Below are 18,996 nucleotides of genomic sequence, written 5' to 3' on the forward strand. Positions count from 1 at the left end.
TTCAGAGAAGTCCCAGGACTTCTCAGACAAGCAGCGAGTTAGCTCAGAAGAGGCTACTAGGGTTCAGACACAGGGCCTGGAGCCAGGAGGAGATAGAAGGGGAGAGATAGCCGGAAAGACAGAGCAGCCGCCTGCCTGCCAGCTCTGATTGCTGGGGACCTGACTCGAGTACAGCCTAGCAGGAGCACAGGTTTCTTTTTCAACTGAGTGGGAATCACCTTAAAAACTGCCTAGCATTTGCACCTTCCTCTTTCTTCTTTTCAAAAGCCCCGGGTCTGCTAAGATTGACTCAGGCTGCACAGCAAGCCTCCATTTCAAGAGGGCTGGAAGGGGCCAGGGGGATCTATGCAAGTCTCAAGAAGGGAGGACGTGGGGGCCACACTCAGCACTCTGACGCTGGTGGGTGGTCCCTTGGAGCCCCCTGCTCTGCTCTGCCCAGGTAGGCACAGTCTTAGCAAAGTTCTCAGCCTTCTGTTGCGACAAGTGTTGAGCCTCACTCCCCATGCACCCTTACAGCACGCTTCCAAAACACAGCCTCAGCAAGCTGGGGCACCCAGCGGAGACTCAAGTTTGAGCAGAACGAAGGTCGCTTGGCTGTCCCGGGAGAGGGGACAAGAGAGGGCAACTGGAGTCCACAAGGCCACTCTGCCGTGAGCAGCGCGGGGAGACCCCACAGTGCACTGTGCGCTGGCCTCCCCCATAATGTCTGGCTTGTGGGCTTCCTTCGGGGGCTTCTGCTTTTCTGCAATTTATGTTCACACATTTGCTCATTTACAAACCGTGGCTGCAGCCAAGTTCGCCCGACTCAAAGCGCCCAACCCCAACACCCGGACCCCTAGAAATGCCCCCTCCTCTGCTTCTAAAGTCTTGCCTTGCCCAACCTCTGCCTGCCTAGAGCGGTCGCCCAGGTAGGACTGGTTCGAGCACCCACAGTTGGCCAAGGAGGCGTCGGGGCAGCGCGCATCTGCCCCTCTCCTTGTCGGCAGGCAGCCGGGAGTCCCGAGTGTGGCAGCTGCCTGGCAAGGGGGCGCCCGCGCCCCCGCACGCCGCCCAGCCCCGCGCCCCTGGTCCCGGTCCTGTACCTCCATGTCCTCCAGGTTGTCCTCCAGCGGCGGCCGCGCCCGCGCTCGCTCGGGGCTGAAACTCGCGATCCCTGTTGTCCCTTCAGCTCCCGGCCCGGGCCAGGTTCGGGCTGCGGCGGGCGCAGGGCGAGTGGGCGGCGGCACGCCGGGCTGCGCTGGGCTGCGGGACTGCCCCGGCCGCGGGGCCCCTGCGCGAGGGAACGAGGAAGAAGGAGGAGGAGGAGGAGGGAGGGAGGGGAACGGCGAGGGGAGGGAGCCGGGGAGGGAGGCCGACGATCAGGGTTTAAATTTAGACACAAATCTAAACAGATACTGTCCCTCCCCGGGCAGGACTCAAGAGCGGGCGCCGCGGTTCCATTAATCTCCCCAGCGTGGGACGCGGCGCCGCCGCGCGCCCTCAACCGCTGAGTCTCGCTCTGGACCGGGCTTTGCCAGGGGTTCGGCCCCTCCCAACCTCCGCCCTTGATGAGCCCGCTTTCTTCTCGTCCTTTGGTTCTTTCAAGTTCCTCTCCTTCCCGTTCCCCTTTTATGTTCGTCCGTCCTGCTTTCTTCCTCCCCCTTAAAGTTGCGCGCCCCGGGTTTTCGGAAGCGGCTATTTATCCATCCAGCCACACTTCTCTGTGTGTCAGGAGGAGGAGGAGAAATGCCGGGACCCCAAGCAAAGTTATTTATTTATTTATTAAAGATTTATTTGAAGGGCAGAGTTGGTGGGGGGAGAGAATATTCCATCTGCTGGTTCACTCCTCAAACAGCCGTAACTTCCAGAGCTGGACCGATCTGAAGCCAGGAGCCAGGAGCTTCTTTCAGGTCTCCCATGTGGGTGCAGGAGCCCAAGCACTTGGGCCATCTTCTACTGCTTTCCCAGGCCATAGCAGAGAGCTGGATTGGAAGTGGAGCAGCTGGGACTTGAACCTGTGTCCATATGGGATGCCGGCACTGCAGGTGGGTGGCCCTACCCACTAGGTCACAGCGCTGCCCTGCAGAGTTTACCAAGCTCCCTGGCACAGTGACTCTTTTCCTCAAATACAGCATGGATGGGCTTTTCTGGGAATTTCCATCCCCACAAATTGTTTGCTAAAGGGCCTTTTCTCCTTTCCTTAAATATAGTAAAGGGCAAGACCCTGACATCCAGGTCCCCCGAGGCCCAGCACAGCAACCCTCCACCCCCACCAAAGGGCCTCTGGGGACTGAACTCTGCACCAAGGTCATTGCCTGCTATCATGGTCTTCTACACACCAGCTCTAGGTGCCCCTTGTGGATTCTTCCAGGGCAGACAGAGCAGGAGGGACATGCAGCCGATGGCTGGCAGCAGTGTCAAGTCCTCCAACTTCGTCCCCAAGCCCAGACCCCCAGTCAGCTAGGGAAAAGAGAGCCGTCCACAGGGGCTGGGGACAGGCCATGGTGAGCACTGGGAAGGGAGACACAGGGAGGAATAGCAAAGGAAGCAAGCACTGGCTTAGGCTACAAAGAATGGCTCTCGTCCCGCTGCTCACTCCAACACCACCTGTGTGCTCTTGTGAGCCGCACCCAGCTAGCTGCTTTGGCACCAGTCTTGAGAAACAAACAGGGCCACCTTCCTGTCATGTACCATGTACCTTTCTAAGCCTCACTTTTTTTTTTTTAATTTGACAGATAGAGTTAGACAGTGAGAGAGAGACAGAGAGAAAGGTCTTCTTCCATTGGTTCACCCCCCAAATGGCCGCTACAGCCGGTGCTGTGCCGATCCGAAGCCAGGAGCCAGGTGCTTCCTCCTGGTCTCCCATGTGGGTGCAGGGCCCAAGCCACAGCAGAGAGCTGGACTGGAAGAGGAGCAGCTGGGACTAGAACCCGGTGCCCATATGGGATACCAGCGTTGCAGGCGGAGGATTAACCAAGTGAGCCATGGTGGCGGCCCCTCAAAGCCTCACTTTTGAAAACTCCAGTAGCCCCAGTGCCAGAGTGGTTTCCAGTCATTTAACTCAGCTCAGCCCAAGGGCAAAGCCCTGGATTTCAGAAGCAGGTGGAGGGGAAGGTGCAGTTCCAGCGCCCGTTACTTGCCTGCTGAGTGAACTTCTCTGAATTGCCTTTCCTTCAGGCAGTGCAGTGGGCACTCTGGAAAAAAAAATCACTACTTTTATTCTATTCTATTGATTCTATTATTTTTTAAAAGATTCATTTTGTGACCAGTGCTGTGGCATAGCCAGTAAAGCTGCCGTCTGCGGTAACAGCATCCCATAAAAGCAACAGTTCGAGTCCCGGCTGCTCCACTTCCAATCCAGCTCCCTGCTAAGGTGCCTAGGAAAGCAGCAGAGGATGGCCCAAGTGCCTAGGCCCACATGGGAGACCCAAAAGAAGTTCCTGGTTTCTGGCTTCAGACCCTCCCATCTCTGGCTGTTGCAGCCATCTGGAGAGTAAACCAGAGAGGATGGAAGATCTCTCTTTGTCTTTTCCTGTCTGTCACTCAGCCTTTCAAATAAATAAATAATGTTGTTTTGAAAAAATTATTTTATTTTATCCAAAAGGCAAAGTGACAAGAGGGAGGAAAAGTGAGAGATCTTCTATCTGCTGGTTTACTCCCCAAATGGCCGTGACAGCCAGGGCTGTGTTAGTGAAGCCAGGAGCCAGAAACTCCATCCAGGTATCCCACATGAGTTTCAGGGGCCCAAATATTTGGACCATCTTCTGTAACTGGCAGTGTCATATGGATTGCCAGAATCTCAAAGGGTGGCTCAACCTACTGCGCCACAATGCCAGCACCAGTAACTGCTTTTTTTTTTTTAAGGTTTATTTATATATTTGAAAATCAGTTACACACAGAGAGAAGGAGAAGTGGCACCGGCGGGGAGGGAGGGGGGAGGGTCTTCCATCCACTGGTTCACTCCACAGTTGGCTGCAATGGTCAGAGCTGTGCCAATCCAAAGCCAGGAGCTTCTTCAGGGTCTCCCACGCAGGTGCAGGGGCCCAAAGACTTGGGCCATCTTCTACCACTTTCCCAGGCCATAGCAAAGAGCTGGATCAGCCAGGACTTGAACCAGCGCCCATATGGGATACCGGCACTGCAGGCGGTGGCTTCATCCGCTATGCCACAGCAACTGCTTTTCTTTCTTTTTTTAAAAAAATATTTATTTCTTTCTTTGAAAGTCAGAGTTACACAGAGAGGGGAGAGGCAGAGAGAGAGGTCTTCCATCTGTTGGTTCAGTCCCCAATTGGCTGCAACGGCCGGAGCTGTGCTGATCTGGAGCCAGGAGCCAGGAACTTTCTCCGGGTCTCCCATGTGGGTGCAGGGGTCCAAGGACTTGGGCCACCTTGCACTGTTTTCCCAGGCCATAGCAGAGAGCTGGATCGGAAGAGGGACAGCCGGGACTCGAACTGGCGTCACAGCGCTGGCCCCAGTAACTGCTTTTCTAATGCTTGGCCTTACACACAAGCTTCAAATGCATGAGGAGCTGATAGTGCATTTATTTAGAGCCCACCGCTCTGTGCTTCATGGAAAGAGCCCGAGACTCTCAGGAATTCATGGAGAGTCTCCTCCCATTGCAGCCTCCTAGCTACAGAGGGGAGGGTGCTGGGGCACAGGCAGGGCAGAGAGAGAAGTGTCCCTGTCACCTGCAGTGCACGGTTGTGCTTGTCATTTTTCCCCTTCTTTTTAGAGGGGAGTCCTGGGACTGGGCTTCGTGCTGGGGGTGCCCACATTCCATGTGCATCCCTCATCACGATGTCTGGATTCGAGTCCTGGCTCTTGGGCTTCTGGTCCAGTTTCCAGCTAAGGTGCACCCTGCAAGGCAGCAGATGACGGCTCAAGTACTGCAGCCTCTGCCACCCACGTGGGAGACCCAGGTGGAGTTCCGGGCTCCTGAAACTGGTCTAGCCCTGGCTGTTGCAGGCATCTGGGGAGTGAACCAGTAGATAGGAGATCTCTCTCTCTCTCTCTCTCTCTCTCTCTCTCTCTCTGGCTTTCAAATAAAAAAAAAAAAAAAACAGGAAGAAAAGAAAGAAAACCTTCAAGGTGAGTCATCTGTTACTACATCTTCTAGCCCTGCCCTATGGGGCGTTTTCCTTTCTCTCTCAATGTGGTCTCCCTCGCTGTTCACACTGGGGCTGCCCTGCACTGGTTTCAGGCTTCACACACAGGAGGGCGGAAGTGCCGCCCCAGAGGAAACCGTGAAGCCTTGATAACATCACAGTCACCAAGGTGACTGGCAGCTGCTCCCCACCCTCTGCTGGGCCCGCCTTGGCTGAGAACGGGTGACCCACAAAGCACACAAGCGCGGGTCCCAAGTCCAGGGTGGGTGGCCCTGCCTCTACTGAGCTACTCAGGCCCCCCGCAGAGACCTCCAAAGGAATGGGTACCAAATGGGGAGGGTGGGCAGAGCGCAAGGGGGACAGCTGGGCTGGGTCTGAGCGGCCACGAGCAGGTGTGCGTGTACGCCCCTTGTCTTCTGCGCCTGCCCCTCCGGAAGGCTCCCCAGAAGCCAGAATGGAGGTACCCCAGCTGTAAACACCTTGGTGGTGTTGCCTTCCCGGGGACTGGGAGTCGCTGCTCTGTAGATTGGGAGGCGCTGATGCCCCAGCGGGAAGGGAAAGTGGCTCTGTGAAGAGCTGGTCCCCTGCCTCTCTGGGAGTCTGGTTGGCTCACAAGGACCCACTTCCTTCATGCTTCTCCCCTCCCCCCAGCCCCGGGGTGGGGCTTCCTCTTCACATGTGCTGATAGTCAGAACCAGCCATGCAACAAACTGAGGACTGACAACGGGGAGCTGCAGAGCTGCAGCCTGGGCTGGTTGAGGGACAGGTGTGGAGGAGCGCGGCCGTAGGCTGCCCTGGGTGCAGAGTGGGCCTTGGGTAAGGATTTGCTGAGTGACTATGGAATGGATATGGGGATGGATGCATGGCTAGAGGTGTAAAGCCAACTAGTAGGATCCTTGCTGTCAGATCAAGGGCAGAGCCTTCCAAAGGTGGGACCCCAATGCGAGGAAGGACCCAGTGGGACAAAAGATCCGAGGCCATAATCAGCTCAATAGCAGCTTCACCTGTTTTCACTATTTTTTTTTTTTATTTGACAGAGTTAGAGAGAGAGAGAGAGAGAGAGAGAGAGAGAGAGAGAGAAAGGTCTTCCTTCCATTGGTTCATCCCCCAAATGGCCGCTACGGCTGGAGCTACACCAATCTGAAGCCAGGAGCCAGGTGCTTCTTCCTGATCTCCCATGTGGGTGCAGGGCCCAAACACTTGGGCCATCCTCCACTGCCTTCCTGGGCCACAGCAGAGAGCTGGCCCGGAAGAGGGGAAGCCGGGACAGAACCCGGAGCCCCGCCCGGACTAGAACCCGGTGTGCCAGCGCCGCTAGGCGGAGGATTAGCCTATTGAGCCGCGGCGCCGGCCCTGAATATTGTTTATTCGGTTCACATTAAACATGGCTGATCAGCAACATAGCGTGGCCACTTGGGCAGAACTGAGTGATTGGAACTTGCTGCGGCTCTGTTTGAAAACAGGTGATGCTGGGCCAGCACCGTGGCTTTTATGACTATGAATATTAACTAAACACACGCACACACACATACATACACACGTTGGCCCCGAGTCCTGGGAATATGGCAAAAAGAAAATGAAACAGTAAACAACAAATAGAAAAGCAAACAGAGATCCCCTAGTTCACGCTGCCACAAGTAACGGCCACTGAGGAACACAGCTGAATATACTGAAATGGAAACACAAAGGCACAAGTGTTTCAGTGTGGATACGGTTCCAGAGGAGGAGGGCCACTGTCTCCAGCAGGTGAAAGGTACCTTGAGGAAGAAGACAGCTTGGCAGCCATGGGCTGTGTGTGTGCGTGTGTGTGTGTGCATGCGTGTGTGTGCTGGATTGCTGGAGAGGGGGATCCACAAGGCGGGGGCTTCATGAAGAGGGCTTTGGACCAGGCCTGGGGGTAGTGCCCCTGTGGGATCAGGAGACGGGCTCCACGAGGGAACCTGGAGGGACAAGCAAACAAGTAGATTTGTTGAGGTCACACCTAAAGCTTTAGATATCGACGTCTGTAAGGGAGACAGATTTCTCAGATGCAGAAGGGAGGTACAGGCTGGCGCCGCGGCTCACTAGGCTAATTCTCTGCCTGCGGCGCCAGCACACCGGGTTCTAGTCCTGGTCGGGGCGCCGGATTCTGTCCTGGTCGCTCCTCTTCCAGTCCAGCTCTCTGCTATGGTCTGGGAGTGCACTGGAGGATGGCCCAAGTGCTTGGGCCCTGCACCCGCATGGGAGACCAGGAGAAGCACCTGGCTCCTGGCTTCGGATCAGCGTGGTGCGCTGCCCCCGCAGCAGCCATTGGGGGGTGAACCAACGGAAAAGGAAGACCTTTCTCTCTATCTCTCTCTCTCTCACTGTCCACTCTGCCTCTCAAAAAAAAAAAAAAAAAAAAAAAAAAGGATAAAGGGAGGTACAAATATGCAAAGGGTTAGAATGAACCTTGTGGTGTTGGGTTGGAATAGGAGGTATGGGTGTGAACTCAGATTTTGAAGAAATCATGGAAAATGGAATTAAAAGGTGGTGCACATTTCCATGAAGTGAAGCCCTCAGCCCCTTCTCCAGCACACACACACAAACACACACACTCACAGTGTACATTTTCTGTGAAGTGGCATGGTGGATTAAGCCAACATTCCATACCAAAGTGCCAGTTCAAATCCTGGTTGCTCTGCTTCCGATACAGCTTCCTACTAATGTGCCTGCAGAGGCAGTGGAAGATGACCGAGTACTTGGGCCCCTGGAGTTGCTGGCTCTGACTTTGATCTGACCCAGTCCTGGCTGTTGCAGCCATTTGGAGAGTGAACCTGTGGATGATGGGAGATTTCTGTCTTTCCTTCTCTATCGCTTTGCCTTTCAGATAAATGAATAAATATTTTTTAAAATTCAACAATACAGAAGTTGGTTTGCAGGAGCTCCAGCTAGCCAAATTGACATCTATCAGCATCAAAATTAATAATGATAATGATGGATTAAGACCCTCAAATAAAGTAGGAGTTCATGAGTCCATAATGATATGTACAAGTGAGAGAAGAGAAAGCTCTTTCTTTTTTTTAAAAAAAATTTATTTATTTATTTGAAAGGCAGAGTTATAGAAGCAGAGAAAAGAAGAGAGAGAGAGAGAGAGAGAGAGAGAGAGAGAGGTCTTCCATCCGCTGGTTCACTTCTCAAATGGCCACAATGGCCAGAGCTGTGCTGATCTGAAGCCAGGAGCCAGGAGCTTCTTCTCGGTCCCCCATGCAGGTACAGGGGTCCAAGGACTTGGGCCATCCTCCACTGCTTTCCCAGGCCATAGCAGAGAGTTGGATCGGAAGTGGAGCAGCTGGGACTTGAACTGGTGCCCATATGGGATGCCGGCACTGCAGGTGGCGGCGTTACCCACTACACCACAGTGCAGCCCCAAAAGCTCTTTCTTACAGCACAGTGCCAACTAGCAAATGGGGTGGGGAGAAGCAGAAACTTGCCATCTGACAACTATCATAATCATTTTAGGATGTCGCATGCTAAATCTACTGGGTAAAAGTGTGCGGGGTTGGAGGGAAGGAACAGGATTTCATGTAATTTTAAACTACCTCCCTACAAGGTTCTCACTAACTTCATCGATTACGATGAGGGGTGGGAAACACAACAGATGCCACATGAATCAAGTGATCAGGGTCCACACCACAAGGAATGCCCCATGTCACCTGCTGGGATGAAGTCAGAACACACTGTCCCTTCTGTGACATTCTGGCTGAAGGGCCACGGCCAGAAACCGATCATGAGGAGCCGCTGCACAGAGCCAAGAGGAAGACATCCCTCAGCGTGGCTGCTCTGCACTCTTCTCCAAGTTAGAACGACCCAGCGAGCTGTGAGAAAATATCTTTGCCAGTAGGAATGGGGCCCTGGGACTAAGGACCCTTTGTGAGCGTCAGTAAAGAGGTATATCCTGAATAGTCTAAGCCAGCTGTGGAAATGCCACTCCTTAATACAGTTTCATCGCCAGAAACTGTATTAAGACAAACAAGGCAGGACATTTTGGCTTATAAGACAAAAGGGGAAACCTTTATTAAGGAAGAGATGCTTTGTAAAAACAGGGTGTTATACTGCCTTATAATGATAACTGGAACTGTAGCAGCCGTTTTGCCACCATGAGGCAAACCTGGGAAAAGCCAGAAGGTAAGCGCCACGTATACAGATATTTTGTTTCTTTTTTTTGTCAGTGTGTCTCAGGTGTGCCTGCACCAAGGCAAGACAAAACATGGATCAGTAAGTAGTCACTGAAAACAGAACTCAGTGTCTTTGTGGAGTCCCTGAATTGGCTAATCCGGAAGGGACTTTCCCCTGGACTTTCTGTTATGTGAAGAAATACATTTCTTTATAATATAAGGCACAGAGGTACACTCTTTTGTTATAACTGAAGTCGGTCAACTGATTCAAATAGATCGAAACGCAAAATTCAACACATCTACCAATAGAGAGTCCCTTAGATGGAGAGAAAGGGCAGGCAGGGAAGGGCAGAGAGGGAAACACATGCAGAGAATGAGAGACAGAAAAAAAGAATGGGAAAACCAATACCCTTTGGGAAGGAAAAAAAAATGATGCAGAAAACAGAAGAGGCCAAATCCAGGAGTCACTGCTCCGATCCAGGCCCTGCCAGGTGGGCGGCAGGCACCGAGGGTTTCATCCCTCACATGCTGTCTCCCGGGGCTGCACTAAGTGGGAAGCGGGATGGCAAACACATCAGGCCCCGCTACATGGGGTGCGCGTGTCCCAGGCAGCAGCTTGGCTGCTGTGCCAAGCGCCCAACCCCACCGTCAGCATTCGAAGTGTCTTCATTTCCATATGAATTTCAGACCGTATCAATAGGCTGTAGCAATAACCGTTTATTTGTTTCTGATTCAGAATGAAGAAAGAAAAAACTGCTTCCGTTTAGAAAGGAAGGGAGGGGTGATATTTCCTGAAATAAAAATATAGTTTCATGACGCCATTTCAAGTCACAGTACCCGTTAGACTAGTGCCAGTAACGCTAAGTGATGGTGCAGCTTTGCCACTGACGGTCCCCACTCACCCGAATCAGCATCTTGGGCGGGGCCCGAGCTTGTCCGGAGGGAACCTCCAAGGCTTCTGAACTAAGAGAGTGACACAGATTGGAAGAAAGAAGCCAATCCCACTTCCAACGGATTCCTTCTGTCTTTATCCACGGATAACCGGCTAAGGAGCAGGTGACAAGCTTTAGGCACCCCCAGTTTTTGTTTTCAATTCTGGCTGAGTGCTCATTCCCCAAACTCTACCAAAACCCCGAGCTCCTAGTTCCGAGTTTCTCTGTCCCGCCTGTGGAGGTCTTGGTATCCGTCTGTCTGCTCCAGCGCTGCCGTTCCAGCCGCAGTCTCCAGCCATCACTCCCCAGCCATCACTCCCCAGCTTCCATCGCAGTCACCACCATCTGACACCCGGAGGAAGAAGGCAGTCTCTCAGCTGATCTCCCCACCTCCCAACTGCTCTCCTGGCCTCCAACTTTGACCGCCATCTCTCCTCCCTCAGTAGTCTTTCTATAGCGTGTAAGTGGGACCCTGAGCACTCGGAGCAAAGCTCCCTTCTTCCCCAGCTCGCTCGCTCCTTTTCCTGACCCCGCTGCACCCTCTGTGGCTCGTCCTCGGCAGAGGACACCCAGCACTCCAGGTGTCAGCCCTCGAGAATGGCCCTCAGCTCCCGGATGGGCTCTTTCCTCTGCCGGCTGTACATTTCCTGCTCTGCAGAAAGGGAACACACGCTTGCTCGCGGTTGAGTTCTCAGCTTAAGTGACCTCCAGGAAGACAGTCCTGATCTCCCACCTTCTCCCACCCTCCCCTGCCACCGGAAGAAAAGCACTTCCTGGGGTTTGTGCTGTGGCATAGTAGGTATAGCCGCTCCCTTAGTGCCGGCATCCCATATAGGTGCCGGTTCGAGACCCGGCTGCTCCTCTTCCAATCCAGCTCTCTGCTATGGCCTGGGAAAGCAGTAGGTGATGGCCCAAGTCCTTGGGCACCTGCACCCGTGTGGGAGACCCAGAAGAAGCTCCTGGGTCCTGACTTTGAATTGGCACAGCTCCGGCCATAGTGGCCATCTGGGGAATAAACCAGTGGATGGAAGACCTCTCTCTCTCTCTCTCTGTCTCTCTCTCTGCATCTCCTTCTCTCTCTGTGTAACTCTTTCAAATAAATAAATAAATCTTAAAAGAAAGAAAGTAAAAGCACTTCCCGCGTGCCTCTCACACCTGCACTATTCTTATCACTGCAAGGATTATTTTGTAATTGCGGCTTTACTTTCTTTACTTACACTTTAAGTTTCCCAAAGGCACACTCTGTTCTGTATTGGTCACGTGTCTATGATCAAGAGCTGGGTTCCAATGTGGTGAGCGAACAAGTACCTGTTGGATGAAGGAAAGAGTGGCCATTCATCCCAAGCAAAGATGCCAATGATGCACTTTGCAATCCAGTTCTTGCATGGCCACTTGAAAACGTAGTGACAGCAAAGTGCGGTAACCTACAGTAGCATGCTGGTTTAGCGGGCAGCTCTGAAGCCAGGCTTCCCCAGAGTCTAGCCAGGACCTTCATCTTCATCTCAGTTTCTTCAACTGTAAAACAGGGATACCAGCAGAACTGCCCCCACGAGAAGCATTTAGAATAGTGCTAGTGTGGAGTGCACGCGATGCAGCAGGCACGCTTTATCCTGATGAAATGGTAACCATGCCAGGTCGCGGCAGCTCCGGGGGCACGCTTCATCTGATTCCTTTCCAAGCCACCTGCATGTAGTGGCCACCCACTTTTTCTTATTTTTTATTTTTATTTTTTTGACAGGCGGAGTGGACAGTGAGAGAGAGAGAGAGAGAGACAGAGAGAAAGGTCTTCCTTTTCCGTTGGTTCATCCCCCAATGGCCTCTGCGGCTGGCGCACCACGCTGATCCAAAGCCAGGAGTCAGGTGCTTCCCCTGGTCTCCCATGTGGGTGCAGGACCCAAGCACTTGGGCCATCCTCCACTGCACTCCCGGGCCACAGCAGAGAGCTGGACAGGAAGAGGAGTGACCGGGACAGAATCCGGCACCCTGACCAGGACTAGAACCTGGGGTGCTGGCGCCGCAGGCGGAGGTTTAGCCTAGTGAGCCACGGCGCTGGCCAGCCACCCACTTTTTCTAACTGGCTCTGGTTGGCTCTGGCCTCCCCGAGGAGGAAAGAGTAATTTTTGCCTTATTTCTTCTTGACTGTACTTTTTACAGCAGGTCTTGAATGGTCTGGGTTCAGATGCAATTCTGCATTTTATGCTTGCAGAAACCAGAAAGGAAGAGGAGAAAGAGGAAAGAAACAGAGAGAAAAATGCTTCAAGCTTCAGTTCGGCATCGGTTTCACCACCTGCAGTAGCTCTCTGCTTTAGAGAATGCAGTTTTAAGTGCCCTGGAGTTAAATATCGCAGAAATGCACGTTTATGGAGCCTTCCTGACATAGGCAAGGTTCTCACCATTTCCCTAAACTTTGTCGCATAACAGCTCGGTTGCCTGTCCTCACCCCTCCTGTAACCTCGCACCTCCCTGCGCCAGGCTTTCCGATAGTGTTTGAGACTTTTAGGAGCCTGTTCTCATCTTGGTGTATCCAGTGCTGTGCCAGGCCCCACGCGGCAAGGCAGGGCCTCCCTATCTGGGAGGAATGTCATTTATCAGAGAAGGCAACAATAGATCCTTGAATATTTGGATCCGGAATGAAAATGGAATGTAGGCTGAAATGTCCCGAAGCTTTTTTGGACTGGCAGCTTCTAGGTGATGCAGGCCCTGGGCACGAGAGGAGGAGGAAGTGGACCGGGGCCATCCTAGACTCCTGAAAGACAGCCACACCCAGAGCGCGCTTCTGGAACTAGTCTACTGTTGGTGTTTGCCTCGGCAAAAATAAGCAACATTTGCATTTTGAAGATGACTGACCTTGAGCCGAGTTGCTTCCGGTTTGTATTTTTCTGTTTCTGTTTCCTTCGTTGCACATGGAGGGGCTTTCAGGGAGCCACAAAAAGGAAGAGAAGAGAGCGGGCAGGGCAAAGAAAAACACCTGCCAGCCGCTTACCTGTAGAGACCCTGGAGGCAAAGGGGCCACCGTGAGCCCTGGGGTCTGGAGGGCCCTACCACACAGGTGCTTTGGAGATGGCAACGTTACACAACCATTTTCAGCTCCTCACTTGATGACACTTCCCATCAGTCACCCAGGGAGGTGGCGGGGAACTCCTAATCAAAGCGACCGTGAATTGGAAACCGGAATGAATGAATGAATGAAGCGGATCAAGCACTAATTCTGGCTGCACCCTGCAGGGCTGGCAATGAAGCAGAGGATGCAGCCGGTCCCTGATGGAAGGCACACGAGGGAGAGATCAGTGCATCTCTGCTGTAGAAAGGGAATGGCGTGGGTGGCTGCGGGGTGGTGTGTGTGTGTGTGTGTGTGTGTGTGTGTGAGAGAGAGAGAGAGAGAGAGAGAGAGAAAGAGAGAGAGAGAGCCGGTGGGGGGTGGGGTGAGGCAGGAATTTGCATCTCATGGCTCAATCAGATCTGAAAGCTGACTTCCTGTTTTTCTGTAGGTTGGGCACATCAGTAACCGAAGGTCTCCTCTGACCATGGCCAACCTCAGGAAGTGACTGTCAACGGCCTTGCAGATGGGAACCCAACTCCTGAGTGACCTCGCCCGACAAGGCATGAGTCCCGCCCCACCCCCGCTCAGCCCCCTTGCCCTCCCACTCCCCCCATTCTGGGACTCCAGGCCTCACCCCTCCTCCCCAGAGACTATCAACAGGAAGTTAAGTCAGCTGGAACACTCTGTTCCCTTGACATTTTTGTTTGAATTCTGCAGCTGTGTTTCAGGCTTCATGAATTATCTCTCTGGCTCTGTGTCTAGGGTCCCTCTGTGTGTGTGTGTGTGTGTGTGTGTGTGTGTCTGGCGCTCTTTTCTCTGACACCCATGCACTCACCACATCATGGTTACCATAAGGTCGGTAGACCAGAATGAGAACTCGGGTTGCTAAGAAGGAAGTGGAATGGTAAGAAAGCAATTAGGGACTGTAATATTAGCTGTTGATGAGCTAAAGATGGCCGCTGTTACTGAATAGAAACCATAAGTGCTAGAGGAATGCCTAAGTCATTCACAGTGTGCATTGCCCCCAAATTGCCCATAGCTCTTCCTCTTAAGCTGCCATGGTGGTGCTCCTCTCTCCCCCTTGCAAGTGGGGCGAGGCCATGTCCCATCTTCAGTATTCTCTGGCGCCTACAGCACAGGTTTCCTTCTCATTTATTCACATGCAGGAAGCAGTTGATAAAGGAATGAAGAAAGCCCCTCTGCCTCCTTGAGTCCCAAATCAGCTATCCCTTACAACAACAAGTCACCGCCCCCAGTGCAGCTGCTCTCGCTCAATGCGATATTTCTTCATCTCTTGTGGCTGCAATTCCCAGTTCCAGGTCCTCCCTCCCGTGCTGGGTGTCTCTGTATTCACGGTGGGCATGTGGTTCTGAGACATGGTTTTGCTCGTCAGGTCTGGGGAGACAGATCCCTAAACTGAGCTACCCTGTGTCCCTACAGCCACCAAATGCCTAGAAGGAAAGAAGTGACTAGTGAGTGTCTTCCCAAGTTCTTCTTCCTCAACAGACCTAGGGAGAAGGCTCCCTGTTCACTACAGGCTGGTCCATTGAGCTCACTTGTGTAGAATATCACGCTGGGCTTTAAAGGTCCATCCCGATGAGCAGTTTAATCCTTGGTTACCCAAGTCGGATGTGCTTTGTCAATCACATCCCTTGGAACCTGAGTCTGGGTGCTGGAGCTGTGGTGCAGCGGGTTAAAGCCCTGGCCTGAAGCGCCAGCATGCCATATGGGCGCCGGTTCCATTTCCTATCCAGCTCTCTGCTATGGCCTGGGAAAGTAGTAGAGGATGGCCCAAGTCATTGGCCCCTGCACCCACATGGGAGACCCAGAAGAAGCTCCTGGCTTTGGACTGGCACAGCTCCGGCCATTGCGGCCAATTGAGTGAACCATTGGATGGAAGACTTCTCTCTCTCTCTCTCTCTCTCTCTCTCTCTCTCTCTGCCTCTCCTCTCTCTGTGTAACTCTGACTTTCAAATAAATAAATCTTTTTTTAAAAGAAACTTGAGCCTGAAAGAACATAGCTCCTAAGACAGGTGTGGACCCCTACAGCCCCAGAAAAACACATCTAGAAAATTCACACATAGATGTTTCTACTGCCAATTGCTCATCCTGGGTAATCACTTTTAATGCTTGAGTAGTGTCTGCTAAATTCAATATCTCAAAGTCCGCTCAGAACCCCTACATTTTTCAAAGTAAAACTATAGGAAGCCCATAGTTAGCATCACACTCAATAGTCTAAAAACTGAAATATTGCCCTTGCTAGGATCAAGATCAAGGTAAATGTGCCCACTCTTGCCACTTGGACTCAACATGGTACCAGAAGCCCTAGCCAGAGCAATTAAGCAAGAAAAAGGAATAAAAGGCACACAAATGGGAGAAGAAGATGTAAAATTATCTTTATTTGTATATTACATGATCTTATATGTAGGAAACCCCACAACTACATAAAAAATACCAACAGAACTAATAAAGAATTCAACAAAGCTATAGGATACAAAATGAACAAAAATATCAGTTGCATTCCTATATACTAACAATGAACAATCCAAGAAGGAAATTGAGACAATATCACTCACAATAGCATCTACTTAGGGATAAACTTAACAAGGAGGTAAAAGATATATATACTGAAAACCACAAAACATTGCTGAAAGAAATGAAAAAAAAAACACAAAAATAAATGGAAAGATGCCCTGTGTTCAGGGATTAGAAAACTTAATATTGTTAAAATGTCTATACTTTCCAAAGCTATCTACTCAGAATCACTACCAAAACAACAAGAGAATTTTTTTGCAGAAATAGAAAAACCATCCCAAAAATGTATATGGACTCTGAAGGAACCCCCGACTGCTAAAACAATCTTGCAAAAGAAGAACAAAGATGGAGGTCCCATAGTTCTTGAGTTCAAAACACAGGACAGATCTACAGCAATCAGAGTCATGCCATTCTTGGCACAGACATATGCAGAAACCAATGGAACATCATCAAAAGTTCAGAAACAAACTCTTACAAGTACCATCTTCGACAAGGTTACCAAGACCACTCAATGCAGAAAGGCTAACCTCTTCAACAAAAGCTGTTGGGAAAACTGGGTATCCACATGCAATAGAATAAAACTGGGCCCTTACCTTATACTAAATAAGGACATTTAAATGGATTAAAAACCTAAACCTCAGACCTAACTTCTAGAAGAAAACACAGGGGAAATGGTTCATGATTCTGGATTTGGTGTTGATTTCTCAGCTATGACAGCCGACATATAGGTAACAAAAGCAAAAATAGACCATTTGGGCTACCTCAAACTTACAAACTGTTGAGAATCGAAGAAAACAATAGAGCGAAAAGGACAATCTATGCAGTTGTAGAAAATAATTGCAAATCTTGTATCTGATGAGAGGTTAACATCCAGGACATTTAAAGAACTCCTACAACCCCACAATAATAATAATAAAATAAATCCAGTTAAAGAATGAAGACCAAGGACCTGGTAGACATTTTGCCAAAGAAGATAAACAACTGGTCACCAAATACTCGAAAGGATCTTTAACATCAGTAATTATTAGAGAAATGCAAATCAAGGCCTCATTGAACCATAGACTTGCAATGACTAAGATGGCCACCATCACAATAACAACAACCAGAAGAAAACAAGTGCTGGTGAGGTTGTGTGAGGATGTGTACTGTTGGTGGGAATGGAAAGTGATGCATTCCCTCTGCAAAGCAGTATGGTGTTTCCTCAAAAAATCAAAATAGAATTTCTATATGAACCAGCAGTCCCACTTCTGAGTACATACCTAAGAGAACTGAGACTGAGATCTCAAAGAAATATTTGTACGTTTGTGTTCAGCCTAGCATTATACCAATAGCCAACAGGTGGAAGCAGCCTAAATGTCCATCAATAGATCAATGGATAAACAAAACGTGGTATAACATATGTGCTCAAAAGTTCATGGAAAACATGTATGATCAAAAATCCATGCACGAATTCCAATGTTTTTGCATCAAAATAGACTTGTCCTTTTTTTAAAAATGAAGTCTTTTTAAAAAAAATATTTATTTATTTATTTGAGAGACAGTATTACAGACACAGAGAGGGAGATATAGAGAGAAGGAGAGAGAGACAGACAGACAGAGAGAGAGGGAGGGAGAATGTTCCATCCACTGGTTCACTCCCCAAGTGAACGCAATTCCTAGGGCTGGGCCAGGCTGAAACAAGGAACCAGGAGCTTCTTCTGGGTCTCCCACACGGGTGCAGAGACCCAAGTACTTGGGCCATCTTCTGCTGTTTTCCTAGGCACATTAGCAGGGAGCTGGATCAGAAGCAGAGCAGCTGGGCCTCAAGTAGGCTCTCAGACACGGGATGCCAGCTTAACTAGCTACGCCAACATGCCAGCCCTTAAACTTGTCTTTTAATCCCATTTTCCCCACAAGCTTTTTGGAAGTATCCTCCTATATACAGTGGAATATCATGCAACCTGTAAGAAGAAGGAAATTTTGTCATATGCCACAATATAAATGAAGCTTGGGGACATGACCCTGAGTAAAATAAGTCAGCCACAAAGAACTTTGATTCCACTACATGCTACATCTAGAGTAGTCAAAGACATGGAAGGGCCAGCGCTGTGGTGTACCAGGTAAGGTTGCCTCCTGCAGTGCTGGCATCCCACATGGGCGCCAGTTCTAGTCCTGGCTGCTCCTCTTCCGATCAAGCTCTCTGTTATGGCCTGAGAAAGCAGTAGAAGATGGCCCAAGTCTTTGGGCCCCTGCACCCACGTGGGAGACCCAGAGGAAGCTCCTGGCTCCTGGCTTTGGATTGGCGCAGCTCCAGCCGTTGCAACCAACTGGGGAGTGAACCAGCAGATGGAAGACCTCTCTCTGCCTCTCCTCTCTCTGTGTAACTCTGCCTTTCAAATAAATAAATAAATCTTAAAAAAATTATGGAAGCAGAGAGTGGAATGGTGGTGGCCAGGAGATGGGAGAGGAATAAGGGAATTTGTTTGACAAGTATAGAGTTTCAGTTTGGTGAAAGTACTAGAGACCTCCTACGTATCAACGTGAATGGATTTAATGCTACTGAACTATACTTTTATAAATAGTTAATAGGGTATAATTTTTTTATTGGAGGCAAAAAGAGGGAGAGAGAGAGAGAGAGTTCCTATCTGTTGGCTCACTTCCCAAATGTCTGCATTAGCAGAGACTGGGATGGACTAGAACCATGAGCTGGAAATGCAGTCCAGGCCTCCCCCATGAGCGGCAGGGTCCATTCAGTTGAGCTGCCACCACTGTCTTTCAGGGTGCACAGTAGCAGGAAGCTGAAGTCACGAGCTGGAGCCCAGAATTGAACCCAGACACTCTGATAGGGGACGGAGCAGCTTAGGCAATGGACCAAATGTTTGTTTCCAAAATAAATTCTGTATGTACGCTAATTTTTAAACACACTTAAATGAAAAAAAGTAAAACCATCAACACTTGAATATACCTGACATTAACTGCCACCATTGGTGCTACTTCTGTGGATTAACGTCAAGGCCAAGGCATAGAAGTAATTGCATGAAAATTCTATAAAGCATATTTGTCATCAATGAAGCAAGCACCTGTGGCCTGCCTTGTAGTCTCCAGTATTGGACATCACAAGCCAATCTGAGACAACCCCTTATGGAATGTTCTAGAAACAATTATATTCTCATAGTCTGACTGCTTGGCTTTCCAGGTAGCTTCCAAAATGGAGATTCTCATATTAGAAGCTAGAAAATTGGGTGAGGAATGGCAACAGGAGTGGTAGAAGTCCCTTTAACTCTGGATAG

At 50.5% G+C, this 18,996-nt stretch overlaps 1 protein-coding gene across 2 annotated transcripts in view; it reads right to left on the reverse strand.

Moving 5' to 3' along the window:
- Window positions 1–1,499, reverse strand: part of RCSD1 (RCSD domain containing 1) — a 70,325-nt gene extending 68,826 nt beyond the window's left edge. The window contains exon 1 of one of the 2 annotated variants that reach the window (XM_051857158.3): window positions 1,083–1,499. In XM_051857158.3, the coding sequence (XP_051713118.3) occupies window positions 1,083–1,088 (6 nt within the window). In that variant the 5' untranslated portion in view covers window positions 1,089–1,499. The remainder of the gene's footprint in view (window positions 1–1,082) is intronic. The other variant, XM_008264120.5, reaches the window with a different exon arrangement.
- Between the last annotated feature and the right edge of the window lie 17,497 nt (window positions 1,500–18,996).

Source organism: Oryctolagus cuniculus, chromosome 7, assembly GCF_051225735.1.
Source record: "Oryctolagus cuniculus isolate XC-2025 breed Fujian yellow rabbit chromosome 7, ASM5122573v1, whole genome shotgun sequence".
Taxonomy (NCBI): Eukaryota; Metazoa; Chordata; class Mammalia; order Lagomorpha; family Leporidae; genus Oryctolagus; species Oryctolagus cuniculus.